This window comes from Pomacea canaliculata, linkage group LG1, assembly GCF_003073045.1.
Source record: "Pomacea canaliculata isolate SZHN2017 linkage group LG1, ASM307304v1, whole genome shotgun sequence".
NCBI lineage: Eukaryota > Metazoa > Mollusca > Gastropoda > Architaenioglossa > Ampullariidae > Pomacea > Pomacea canaliculata.
In genome coordinates this window covers 28,787,601-28,798,146 of record NC_037590.1, presented here as the reverse complement: position 1 = coordinate 28,798,146, position 10,546 = coordinate 28,787,601, and the positions used below count along the sequence as shown (strand labels likewise).

Here is a 10,546-nt window from a genome sequence, read left to right as displayed (position 1 = left end):
TGTATGAGAGAGAGAAAGAAAAGGACAACATCAATGATGTTAATTAGATGCATAGAGAGCATATACATACATGTAAATATTTTTTCACTTTATCCCAATCTTTCTTTTATTTGCCTGTGTCTTCAAGAAGGTAGAATTGGCACAATAGGCTCGTATATAGCTATTTTTCGGGCATACTTTATACTAAAGTTGTTGTTATTATTTGTGCGCATTCTAAAAATAATAAGAGAAATGGGGAAAAAATTGTACGCGTTGAATAGATTGCGAGTAACTTGGTGCTGAAGGGGCTAGTTTAAAAGATACAATTTCACTTAGACATATCATAGTAAAGGGTTTTAAGACAGGAATGGTTAAATAATGACAGTATTTGCTAATCCTCTTGCAAGTTTCTTGATAAAACACTGAAACCTTCCTTATTTTAAAACCTATAATAGCTTGTGGTCACATTTTAAGAAGCCACGGCTAAATGTCTCATTTATAGGAAAAATAGTGCAATTCATGCTCAGATATGGAAGAGAGACCCTTTGAGTTAAAAAGAAAAAAATGTGGCAGTTGTGTGGTATTTTGAGGCACCTTTTCATCAGTTCAGCTTCGTATAGGAACGGATCACTCTGCAAACTGATGGGTAATGTGTAACAGTGGCGTCCCTTGAGATTCCACATGGGTAGCGGTGACGTTTCTGTAAACATTGAGCTCTACTTAGGAGGCGGCTTCTTTCTGAGATTAAGGACAATTATTGCGTTCGTCGTTGACTGGAGATCGCTGTTTAAATCCTTACTAAGTCATTCATAGAGCAAAAAACTGTCTTTGGTCAACACAAATCTCGTAGTCTTTTATACCACTTGCATGCTATTGATGCTTGCATCGTGCATAAGGTGAAGAACTATCAGAAAGTTGAATGTGAGCAAGTGCGTGTATGAAATTCTGCATATAAAGCTGAAAAAGCTTTTTTTTTTAAAAATGTTGATTGTAACAACAAAAAAGAAGTCTGTATAGTTCCTCATTACAGTTATATAGAAGTTCATTAGCTTTGCAGATTAATAAATTAAACGTATTGTGATAAGCATGGCTAAACCTGGTGGGTTCGACTTTTGGAGAACTAATCTTCGATCAGCAAAGCTTGTTGTGGCTCCAATGGTTGATCAGAGTGAGCTTGCATGGAGAATGCTAAGTCGCAGATACGGTGCTCAGCTGTGCTATACACCCATGCTGCATGCATCTGTCTTTATTCGTGATGTAAATTATCAGAGAGAATCACTGCAGTCATGTGAAGGTGATCGACCTCTTATTGTTCAGGTAACTTCTAATTACACGGTATCTCAATGAATACTGTTTGTAAAATAATTTAGAATTGAGTAACAGCAGACAAAAATCGCGGGTTACAATTAATGAGCTGTTGCTATAATTGCTTAATAATAATAAAAAAACATTCATAATATGTTATTGGTAAAGTTTTTCTCTTTTTGTTGGGTAAGGAGTAGAGTGGACATAATTATACAGCACTTGCTTTACATATGCCTAAAGTATCATATTGGATAATTTTTCAAACCTTCACACTCATTTAAGCTAAAAAAATATAAAAAAACTAAATCCAAAAGATTACCTTTAATCTTCAGTTTTGTGCCAATGACCCCAATACGTTGCTGGCAGCTGGGAAAATTGTAGAAGACAAGTGTGATGCTATTGACCTCAACATTGGCTGCCCCCAAAGTATTGCACGTCGTGGTCATTATGGTGCTTTTCTACAGGATGAATGGGATCTTTTGAGAGATATGGGTTTGTTTACTATATTATTTTAATTACATTTACACTTGTTAAGCAGTAGCACTGGCCCTGGAAGTTTAAAGGAATGTACTAACAATGTTGGTACTGTATTGATTTTTTAAGAATCCTCTTCATTTGTATGTTTATAAATAAACTTTAATCATCACTTTGTGAATTTCTTATAGATATTCGCATTTTCTCTAACATCTTCCATGACCTTGTCTTTGTAACTCTTATGAGACTGTATTATTTTAATGTTGCAGTGAAAATATGCCATGAAAACTTGAAGGTTCCAATCACTTGCAAAATTCGTGTATTCCCATCTGTGGAAAAAACTGTGAAGTATGCTAAAATGCTGGAGAGTGCAGGATGTCAGGTACAGTTGAAATTTAAAAGACATATATGAAATGAAAGCTGTCTTTCTGTTGTGGATGTAGCATGCATACTGATAGAAGAGAATCTGGAGATTGGTGGGAAGAAACAGATTAGAGGGGATAAAGTAATATTTTCTTAAGATGCACTCTTAATGTTGTTTTACAATGACCATGTGAATGAGCTTTTGTGTGCATTTTTAACTTGTTTCAGCTTTTGACTGTTCATGGGCGCACAATAGATCAGAAGGGTGTACATACAGGCCTTGCAGATTGGAACATCATAAAGGCAGTCAAGTATGTTTACTGAAATGTTTCTCAACATAAGAAGTAGTCCTATCCAAATGTTAATGTCATTTATTGCTTGATAAAGGGAGAGAATTTTCAATAAAGCTTTATTTATGATGTTTACTCATGATTAATAAAGGTATTTTATTAAGACTACTATTTTTAGTTAGTATTATCTTGAACCTGCTATTTACTGCCCAAATCTTTGTTTCAAACAGCAGTGTTATTTCTTCCAATTCTAGAAATGCAGTTAATATCCCAGTGTTTGCAAATGGAAATATACAGTATATGGAGGATGTGTATCGATGTCTTGAGGAAACAGGAGCAGAAGGAGTTATGACAGCAGGTATTTTTCATTCTGTTTGTACCATGTTTATAATTAGTCCTAAAGATTTATTAGGTTCTATGTCCTCATATTTAAGTATTTTATATATTTTTGTTGTACATAGATGACAAATTTTAAAAGTGTACATATCATCAGCTTAAATGGACTGTTGTTTGATGATTTTCAGAGGGAAATCTTCATAATCCTGCTCTGTTCCATGGTTTATCACCACCTATTTGGGAGATGGCAGAAGAGTACCTTGACTTTGTAGAAAAGTACCCATGTGTATCTTCCTATGTTCGAGGTCATCTGTTCAAGCTTTTTCATCATGCGTATGTGTCAGTTACTGTCATAATTTTGTTTTTAAGTGTCTCAAACAAATATATAGGTGGGAGTTCTATGTCTAGGAAGTATATCTTAGATATAATAACCTGAAAACAGACCTGGAATGGAAAATTAAATGGAAAAATAATGGCCAGAGAGTTATAGATCATCATACTAATTTTTTGTGTGTTGCTTTTCAGTCATGGAGATGGACTGTGTAAGTTCAGAAATTTTGTTTTGTTTACAGCCAGTTTATGGTAAAACACAAGTTTTCCTAACTTGCTGCTTGCCAAGATGTGAGATTCAAAACTTTTAGAATTTAGTCACAATTTGAATAGGTACAATTGATTTACAGCAATGTTATGCAGGATTATGTTAGACTGCCTGTAACAAGGTGTAAGAAAAAAAATCTCACACACAGCTCTACCAAATGTCTGAAAGGTGTTGTTAGCAAATAAAACAGTTCTAAAATCTGTTCAAAGGTTATTACAATACATGTTTAAAAGTTGTATGTATTTTTCCAGGCTTCATATACACAGAGACATTCGTGATGCTGTAGCATCAGTAAGGACGGTAGCTGAATTCAGAGAAGTAACAATGAAACTGAAGGAAAAGTGCCAGGTAGAAGATTTTGTTTGAAAGTTTCACAAGTTGACAGAATACCGAAACCTGCATAAGAGTAATAAATCTTGTTAGAATGGAGATATCATTTAAAGTGGACTACAATATAAGACCCCACAGACATTATCATAAACTATTTACTTTTAAGACCATCTTCCATTATTATTATGATTAGCTGGTCTTAAAAGTAAATAGTTCATTGCATGCCCTGGTCACGTAGTTACTTAGGTTGAGAAAAAGGTAGATGCTATCAGAATAGATACAGTCTTCAGCTTTGCCATTGCATGAAACCTTTGATGATAAAGTTCTGCTTCAAAAAGTAGCTGAAAGTTATTTTAACTCACAATCCTTGGTGCGGTAGTCTAACTTTTGCAGACAGAAATATTCTATCTACACAACTTGTCTTAGAGCATACAGTCGTCTTAAGCTTAGTCTTTTTATTTTGGAGATGCAGTGTCAGCAATATCAGTTACTGTGCATGAAAGGTTGTTTTGACAGCTTAGCATCAAAACTTTCTGGAACAACTGCAGAAAAAGGAATCAGTCTGAAATAAAATGTTGAAGGCAGCACAGATCTAAAATATAAGTAATGGCAGGACGGCCCAGATTGTGGCAGTAGAAATAAAATAGTCAAAGCAAAAAAAAAAAAGAAAGAAAAAGGGTTTTGACAGAAATCAATCCAGGAACACAGCAAATGACATAACAGGTTTACAGATCAATATTAGGCACAAAACTTGATGCAAATCAACAAGCAAAGTCAAAAGTGACCCTTTAGCCAGCTATGAAGGGTTGTCACCACAAAGGGACATTGAGTGTGGGTATATACATGATAGCTGATATGCAGTGTAACATGAATTGTCATATAAAATTTGAATTGTTGATTAATTTGTTTTGTTCTTGTATCTTTTGTAGGATGATATAAATGAGTTTGAAAAAAACCCTGAGAAATTTATTTCAAATCTTCCTTATCCATATTGGATATGTCAGCCATATGTTCGTCCTGGGTAAGTTCTTTAAAAGTACAATAAGCTTTGATTAAAACATTATTTTTTACACAACCAGAAATAGACCTTAAGGTTCAAAGTTAAGTGCATTTGGTCAGTGTCTAGATGTCTGCAGATTGAGTATTGTAATTAGCCTGGAGAGATTAAAAAGTATTTCTTTTAGTTTGCCATGCAATAAATGTCCAGGATTTTTTGTTGGTGGTTCAGTTGTTTCAATTTAAGCATTTGTATAATACATAAACATTAATAATTATTGAGTAGTTGACAATACGTGCATGAATTAGTTTCAATTTGCAGACCAGATACTCCAAGTGACCCAGAAAAGCGAGAATTAAGAGAGCAACTGAACCAGCAAAAGGCAGAATGTTTGGAAAGAATAAAAGAGGATGGCCTTTCCAAAAAACAGTTAAAAAAAAGACTAAAAAATCCATCTAAAAATTTTGATCCAAACAAAAAGCAGAAGTTTGATACTTGCTCAGCTTGTGCAAACCCTAGGGTGAGTATTAAAAAGATGAATGAAAGGTATTTTGAAGATATTAATTCCAGAGAAATGTTAAGACAAATATGGTTGACGTGGCTGTTTTTACCCTTAGAAAAGTAAATTGGACATTACTGCTGGGATCCAGAAAATGGAAATACTGTATCAGTGTGACTGTGTTACATTGTTTTTGATACGACACATGATTTTTTTTATCAGATGACTTTGCCTGAGTATACTTAAGTTTTGATTCTATGGCTTTGTGATTTTTTTTCGCATGTTTTGAAAAGGGTTTAAAGTGTGCATTTGGACTGTGCAAAGGCTGTTGTCGTAACAAGGCATCTAAAGAAATTCTTGACTGTGAATGTAAGTCATTAGGAGTTTTATGTAAGTCATTAGGAGTTTTGTGTACTTCATGAGGAATTTGTAGCCTGTGTGCATACTTTTTTTTCTGAATGAGTCTTTTATTTTGAGAAAATGAAAGATTACAACAGACCATAATCTACATAAGTTGCAAGTGTCAGGCACACACAGACTTGCATATTTAAACCGATTTGCTTGCTTCACTCTGCCAACTGGCAGTGAAGAGCAAAAACTATCCTTCACTCTGCCAACTGGCAGTGAAGAGCAAAAGCCACCATCCATATTATGTCCCTTGTGACAAAAACACCACCTTCCAGAAGCAGGAGGTGCAGGACATTTTTGCACCCTTCTCCCGATGCACATTATAACAAATGAGAGTGAAGCAGCATTCGTTTTTACATGAATATTCATTATAAGATGAGAGCGAAACAGTGTTCATTATAATCTTTCCTCAGGCTCTCACTCTTGGTGCAAGACAGAAACAGCCACTGCTGTCAAGCATTACGTTTGAAAATGGCAAATCTTGCACAACAAACACGCCTATACCTTGGATCCCTTGTGTCATAGGTTAAATGCACAACAATAACAAAGTACCAAATATCAAGAAATACATAATTTTTCGAGTAATCATAGTCGTTATATATAAAATTCAGTATTTGTCTAGGTTACTAGTTGCTTATAGGGAAGTCATTGTTGTGTAATTTTGTCTTATTTCATTTCTATACATGCATTAAATTTTTTCAATTTTGTATCTGTATTTCAATATTCGAATGAAAGGTTCTAGGTGGGGGATTTTTTAAATAAAAATCGTTAAGAACATATATATATATAATTTAGCAATCTGTAAACTTAAGTCTAATGCCTGTGTGCATCCTTGTATCTCATACTGCACAGGGTCACATGTATTAGCATTTATTAGACAGTATTTGATTATAGATTAAATTTTATTGATACATTTTATGAGCATTATTTTAATTTTCCATTGTTATAAAATATGCTATTCACATAAAACAAATTTTTGGCTATTATTATATCTTTCCTTTCTGTGCAGGTCACAAGATGCAGTATAAAACAAAAGCTGCACTTAAGGATGATGCTCTGCCATACAATAATGATAAACATCTTCCAGAAATGAAGAATGATGGCCTTGTTTTAGAGAAAGCACACCTGGAAAACTGCGAGAACAAACTAGAAGCAAAGAGAGATTCTACCTGTCAAGACACGACACCTCTTATTAGTAATGCTTGTTTAGAAAACAGTGCTGATAATGTTGGTCCTAGAAAGATAGCATCTACAGAAAATACTCATCCATCTTGATAAACTGTTCTTTCATAACATGACCGAGAAAAGAGGGAGGGGTAGGAGTTGAAGTTTAACAAATTTGTATGAGTGTAAAATAATGATGACCATATTTTGTGTCTGTTTTTTTTTATTAAATGAGCTAGGCACCCAATAATAAAATTTTACTAATTTTTATGAGTAAATAATAGTGATGACAGTATTTTGTGTCTGTGTTATTTTTTATGTGCTAGGCATCCACAACTGCAGATCGTGCAAAGTTCTCAAAGTTGGTGCATTTCTTGATAATGGGTAAGCCTAGTCCATGCGTGTCTGTTGGAATACATAGCCATAAAATGGTTCACTTCAGAAACAATAAAAACATACCTTTACTATCTACTACTCAAGAGCTGATCACTGTGGACTTTGTGTTTTTGAAAAAAAATGAAAATTGCATAGATATGCTTCTCTTTAAAATTTGCAATTGGCTTGCAAGAAATCTACATGTTTCAAGCATGAAAACCATTTCAAATATTAGGATGAGTATGGATGCCTACTGCATGTGCACAAGCCTTGTGTTTTTCTGTGTATACATATCACATTGCTCTTAAATCCAAAGTAAAGCTGAGGAAATATCAAAGAAGCCATTCTTTGTGACTTTATGGTCCAGTGTGGACAGTCACTAATGATTGAGATGGACTGAAAATTTCCAACTTAATAAGTTGTGACTTTTTACCTCAGCTTGAAACCCTGCAGCTTAAACTGCAATGTGGATTATTCATAGTTTTTTTCATATTTTTCAAATTCTGATTAATTTTTCAGTGACCTCATGTTAATGTGTTAACTGTTTACATTTTAATATCAAAGCTGCATACAATTAAAGCATTTAGATCAGTTGCTGAAAGACACACCCTCATCATGCTGAAAATGAGATGAAATGCCTACAATGCAGCTTTCAAGTTCTATGTATTTGCGGCTTATAAACTAATTTTTTTGTGTGAAAAAAAAGGAGAGATTTTTAACAAATTTAGTGGGTGCAGCTTATAAACACTCAAAAGACCAAAATTTATGGTACATAATGTGCTTGTATTATTTCTTTAACTATCAAATGGGAGGAAAAAACTCACAACAGACTTGCTACCATTACATCATGTCTATAATAATGCAGATACTTGACAATCAAAAGCAAATTTTAAATCTAGCAACATTTTTCATGTACGAATGAATAGGTGTATCTCGTAAATGTAAGGAAGCTTGCACAAAATTCTTGCATGGCTGTTGCCTGTCTTTATATTTCACTTTTAAAAAATGAAATTTAGTGCTTGTTATGTGCTTTTGACATTTCTTCTCTGAGGTACTTTCTGAATGTTGATGGATTAGTTTCCCCTGCTTTCACCATTTGGTAAGCTGCCCTTGCTCGATCGAGGTCATGCCAGTACATGCCAGTCCAGTCAATAAGTGGCCACCGTCTAAAGATATCACAAAGTAAAATATTAAAAATGCAAAAAATCAGCTGAAAGAATACATTTGCAGATAAATACCTCTCACTAGTTGCATTGATCATGCATTTATGGTGAGAAAGTTGAACTTGTGTGTTAAAAATAATTAGGTGAACATCTAGGATTCATTATGTAATAATGCCTGAGCATCTAGGAAAACAAAAAAAGAAAACAAGTTGGCATTTACAGAAAAAGCTTACAGCTGTTCTTCTTTTCCCTGAATCTGAAGGCGCTGAGGCATGGGGCATCCAAGATGTGAGCTGTTGGCAATACGGATGGGAGGAAGAGTCACAGCTGGGTTTAGCTTCTTTTTCTGTTCAGCCTCCATGCGTTCCGCAAGCTGCTTGCACAGATGGCACTCGAAACCCCTGAAAAAGTCTTTCATTCCCTCTTCCCACTCGCGTTTCTCAAGGTAATTTATTAAATGAGAGTTGGTTATGCCTTTTATCTTGAACTCTAAATATTTCTCATATTCCTCATCATTGTTATCCAAATAAGTTATAAACTCAGCCAGTTCTTTAGGGGAATTGAAGTCCTCAATCATAATTATGCTGTGATTATTAGGCATCCATTTCTGTACTACTGGTGATCCTTTGTAAATTGGGACAACACCGATGTGTAATGGCCGTATAAGTTTCTCAGTCATATAATCGTCACAGTATGCATTTTCAAATGCTAGTGCGAACTTGTATTCAGCTAGCAAGTCAAGCAAGTCATTGTGCTCAAATGTTGCAGCTGGGTCTCTGAGATGAAAAGGTAAATCTTTATTATTAAGACATTCACCATATGAATCCACTTGGATGTATTTCATGAGTTCCTCAACATAGCTGTCTCTGTCAGAGGGAACATCACAATGTGTCTGCAGGTAGACAATAGGGGAATATCCTTTTGATTTCTGTGCAGCATTTTTCTGTTTTGTACTAACAGGTTGTCTTCTAGTCAAATAGTCTGGATGATGGATGGCAAATGTCGTCAAAGGATAATCAGATTTGTGACTGAAAGTAGCAGTATGATTGAAAAGCTGAATCATTGGGTTATGGCTGAGCATGTAATTATTTAAGGGTGATTCCTCGTGTATCAGTGCCCACTCGTGCCATTCTCTCCTCGGCAATGGAAAATCTTCAGGATCAACATCAGTACCATAGAAGAGTATGCCACGCGTCCTTTTGTCATGCAGCACATCCCTGTCGACAGTAGAGTAACAAGTGGCGCCGTTATGGCAGGTAAGTAGCGTGTAAGTGACTTTGCCATCAATTGTACCATGAGGGCTGAGGTTACCATTAGCTGTCCACCAGATAATGATAGGTAGGTTCTCTGCTAAGTGAAGGGATGCGCTTTGTACCATATCCAGGCCATGTCTCCGAATACATGTGATGGAATGTATATACGTTTTCTTTGCCGTCTGCTGCTGAGTACAATTCGTTTGAGGAGAAAGCTCTTTCAAGATATAACAGTAGAATGAAAAGGAGAACCATTTTAAGTCCACGTTAGCTTAAAAGAGGAAGGTGCAGTCTTTAGTTATTCATGGCTGTTCGGTACTGCCGGATTTAGATATAGCTTCGCTGCGAATACTTGCCTTTTGTAGCAAAGCCAAAGCACTAACAGGAAGTAATACTTGTTAACTTATATTTATCCTATAAGTGATTGATGTGTTTAGACATGCCACTATTAGACATCCTTATCAATGACTTATTTAAATATGTCATTGTTTAAAGATATTAATACATTTGTTAATCAAACGTGCATGAATTTATTATAACAATAAATTAGCAACTTTGCCACGACTGACTGTAACTATGCAACTTGTTATGAGTACTTTCCCTTTATCAAGCAAGTTCCTGTCAACGTGGCATAACCACGCATGTACGGAAGTGAAAGGTTAGTTCCGTACGTGGCATAGTAGTCGTCGATATCATATTTATGATTTAGCTTCGTGCTTACTGTGTAAACGTGTCCTTTGTACAAAGTGTCTACTTATAAAGGTACCGGGATTCTTAACATTTGATTCACATCAGCTGACGCAGAAGCGAGGAGTTCTAATTATCAATCTGTCATCTTCTTCGCCCTAGCCGGCTGCTGGAAACAGGTATTTAGTTGTAACATCGTCAGTTCATTTAAAGCAAACGCACATCATACTATGACATAACACAGTGTTTACCTGGTTACGCTCCAAGTGGTGTAAGATATTATTGTAAAAACTTGAGTCCTTAAGTTTCAGTCCACTGATGGATT

General features: G+C 35.2%; 2 protein-coding genes across 2 annotated transcripts; one reads left to right on the top strand and one right to left on the bottom strand.

The window, feature by feature from the left end:
* The first annotated feature begins 275 nt into the window (after positions 1–275).
* Positions 276–7,038, top strand: LOC112557006 (tRNA-dihydrouridine(16/17) synthase [NAD(P)(+)]-like). The gene is made up of 11 exons (XM_025226572.1): positions 276–1,296; positions 1,617–1,776; positions 2,028–2,140; positions 2,350–2,432; positions 2,666–2,769; positions 2,936–3,080; positions 3,597–3,693; positions 4,605–4,696; positions 4,994–5,192; positions 5,465–5,540; positions 6,589–7,038. The coding sequence occupies exons 1-11, from the start codon at positions 1,066–1,068 to the stop codon at positions 6,852–6,854; spliced, it is 1,566 nt and encodes a 521-aa protein (XP_025082357.1). The 5' UTR covers positions 276–1,065; the 3' UTR covers positions 6,855–7,038.
* Positions 6,969–10,336, bottom strand: LOC112557014 (alpha-(1,3)-fucosyltransferase 11-like). Its single transcript, XM_025226580.1, has 2 exons — positions 8,515–10,336; positions 6,969–8,284 (listed from the first exon to the last, which is right to left on the bottom strand). The coding sequence occupies exons 1-2, from the start codon at positions 9,657–9,659 to the stop codon at positions 8,131–8,133; spliced, it is 1,299 nt and encodes a 432-aa protein (XP_025082365.1). The 5' UTR covers positions 9,660–10,336; the 3' UTR covers positions 6,969–8,130.
* Positions 10,337–10,546: the final 210 nt, after the last annotated feature.

Bases quoted from the DNA above. Each gene is read 5' to 3' on its own strand.
- LOC112557006 (XM_025226572.1), top strand. From the start codon at position 1,066: ATGGCTAAACCTGGTGGGTTCGACTTTTGGAGAACTAATCTTCGATCA. The intron at 2,141-2,349 runs GTACAGTTGAAA...AACTTGTTTCAG, and splicing joins TGGAGAGTGCAGGATGTCAG to CTTTTGACTGTTCATGGGCG. The intron at 5,193-5,464 runs GTGAGTATTAAA...TGTTTTGAAAAG, and splicing joins CAGCTTGTGCAAACCCTAGG to GGTTTAAAGTGTGCATTTGG.
- LOC112557014 (XM_025226580.1), bottom strand. From the start codon at position 9,659: ATGGTACAAAGCGCATCCCTTCACTTAGCAGAGAACCTACCTATCATT. The intron at 8,285-8,514 runs GTAAGCTTTTTC...TGATATCTTTAG, and splicing joins CAGGGAAAAGAAGAACAGCT to ACGGTGGCCACTTATTGACT.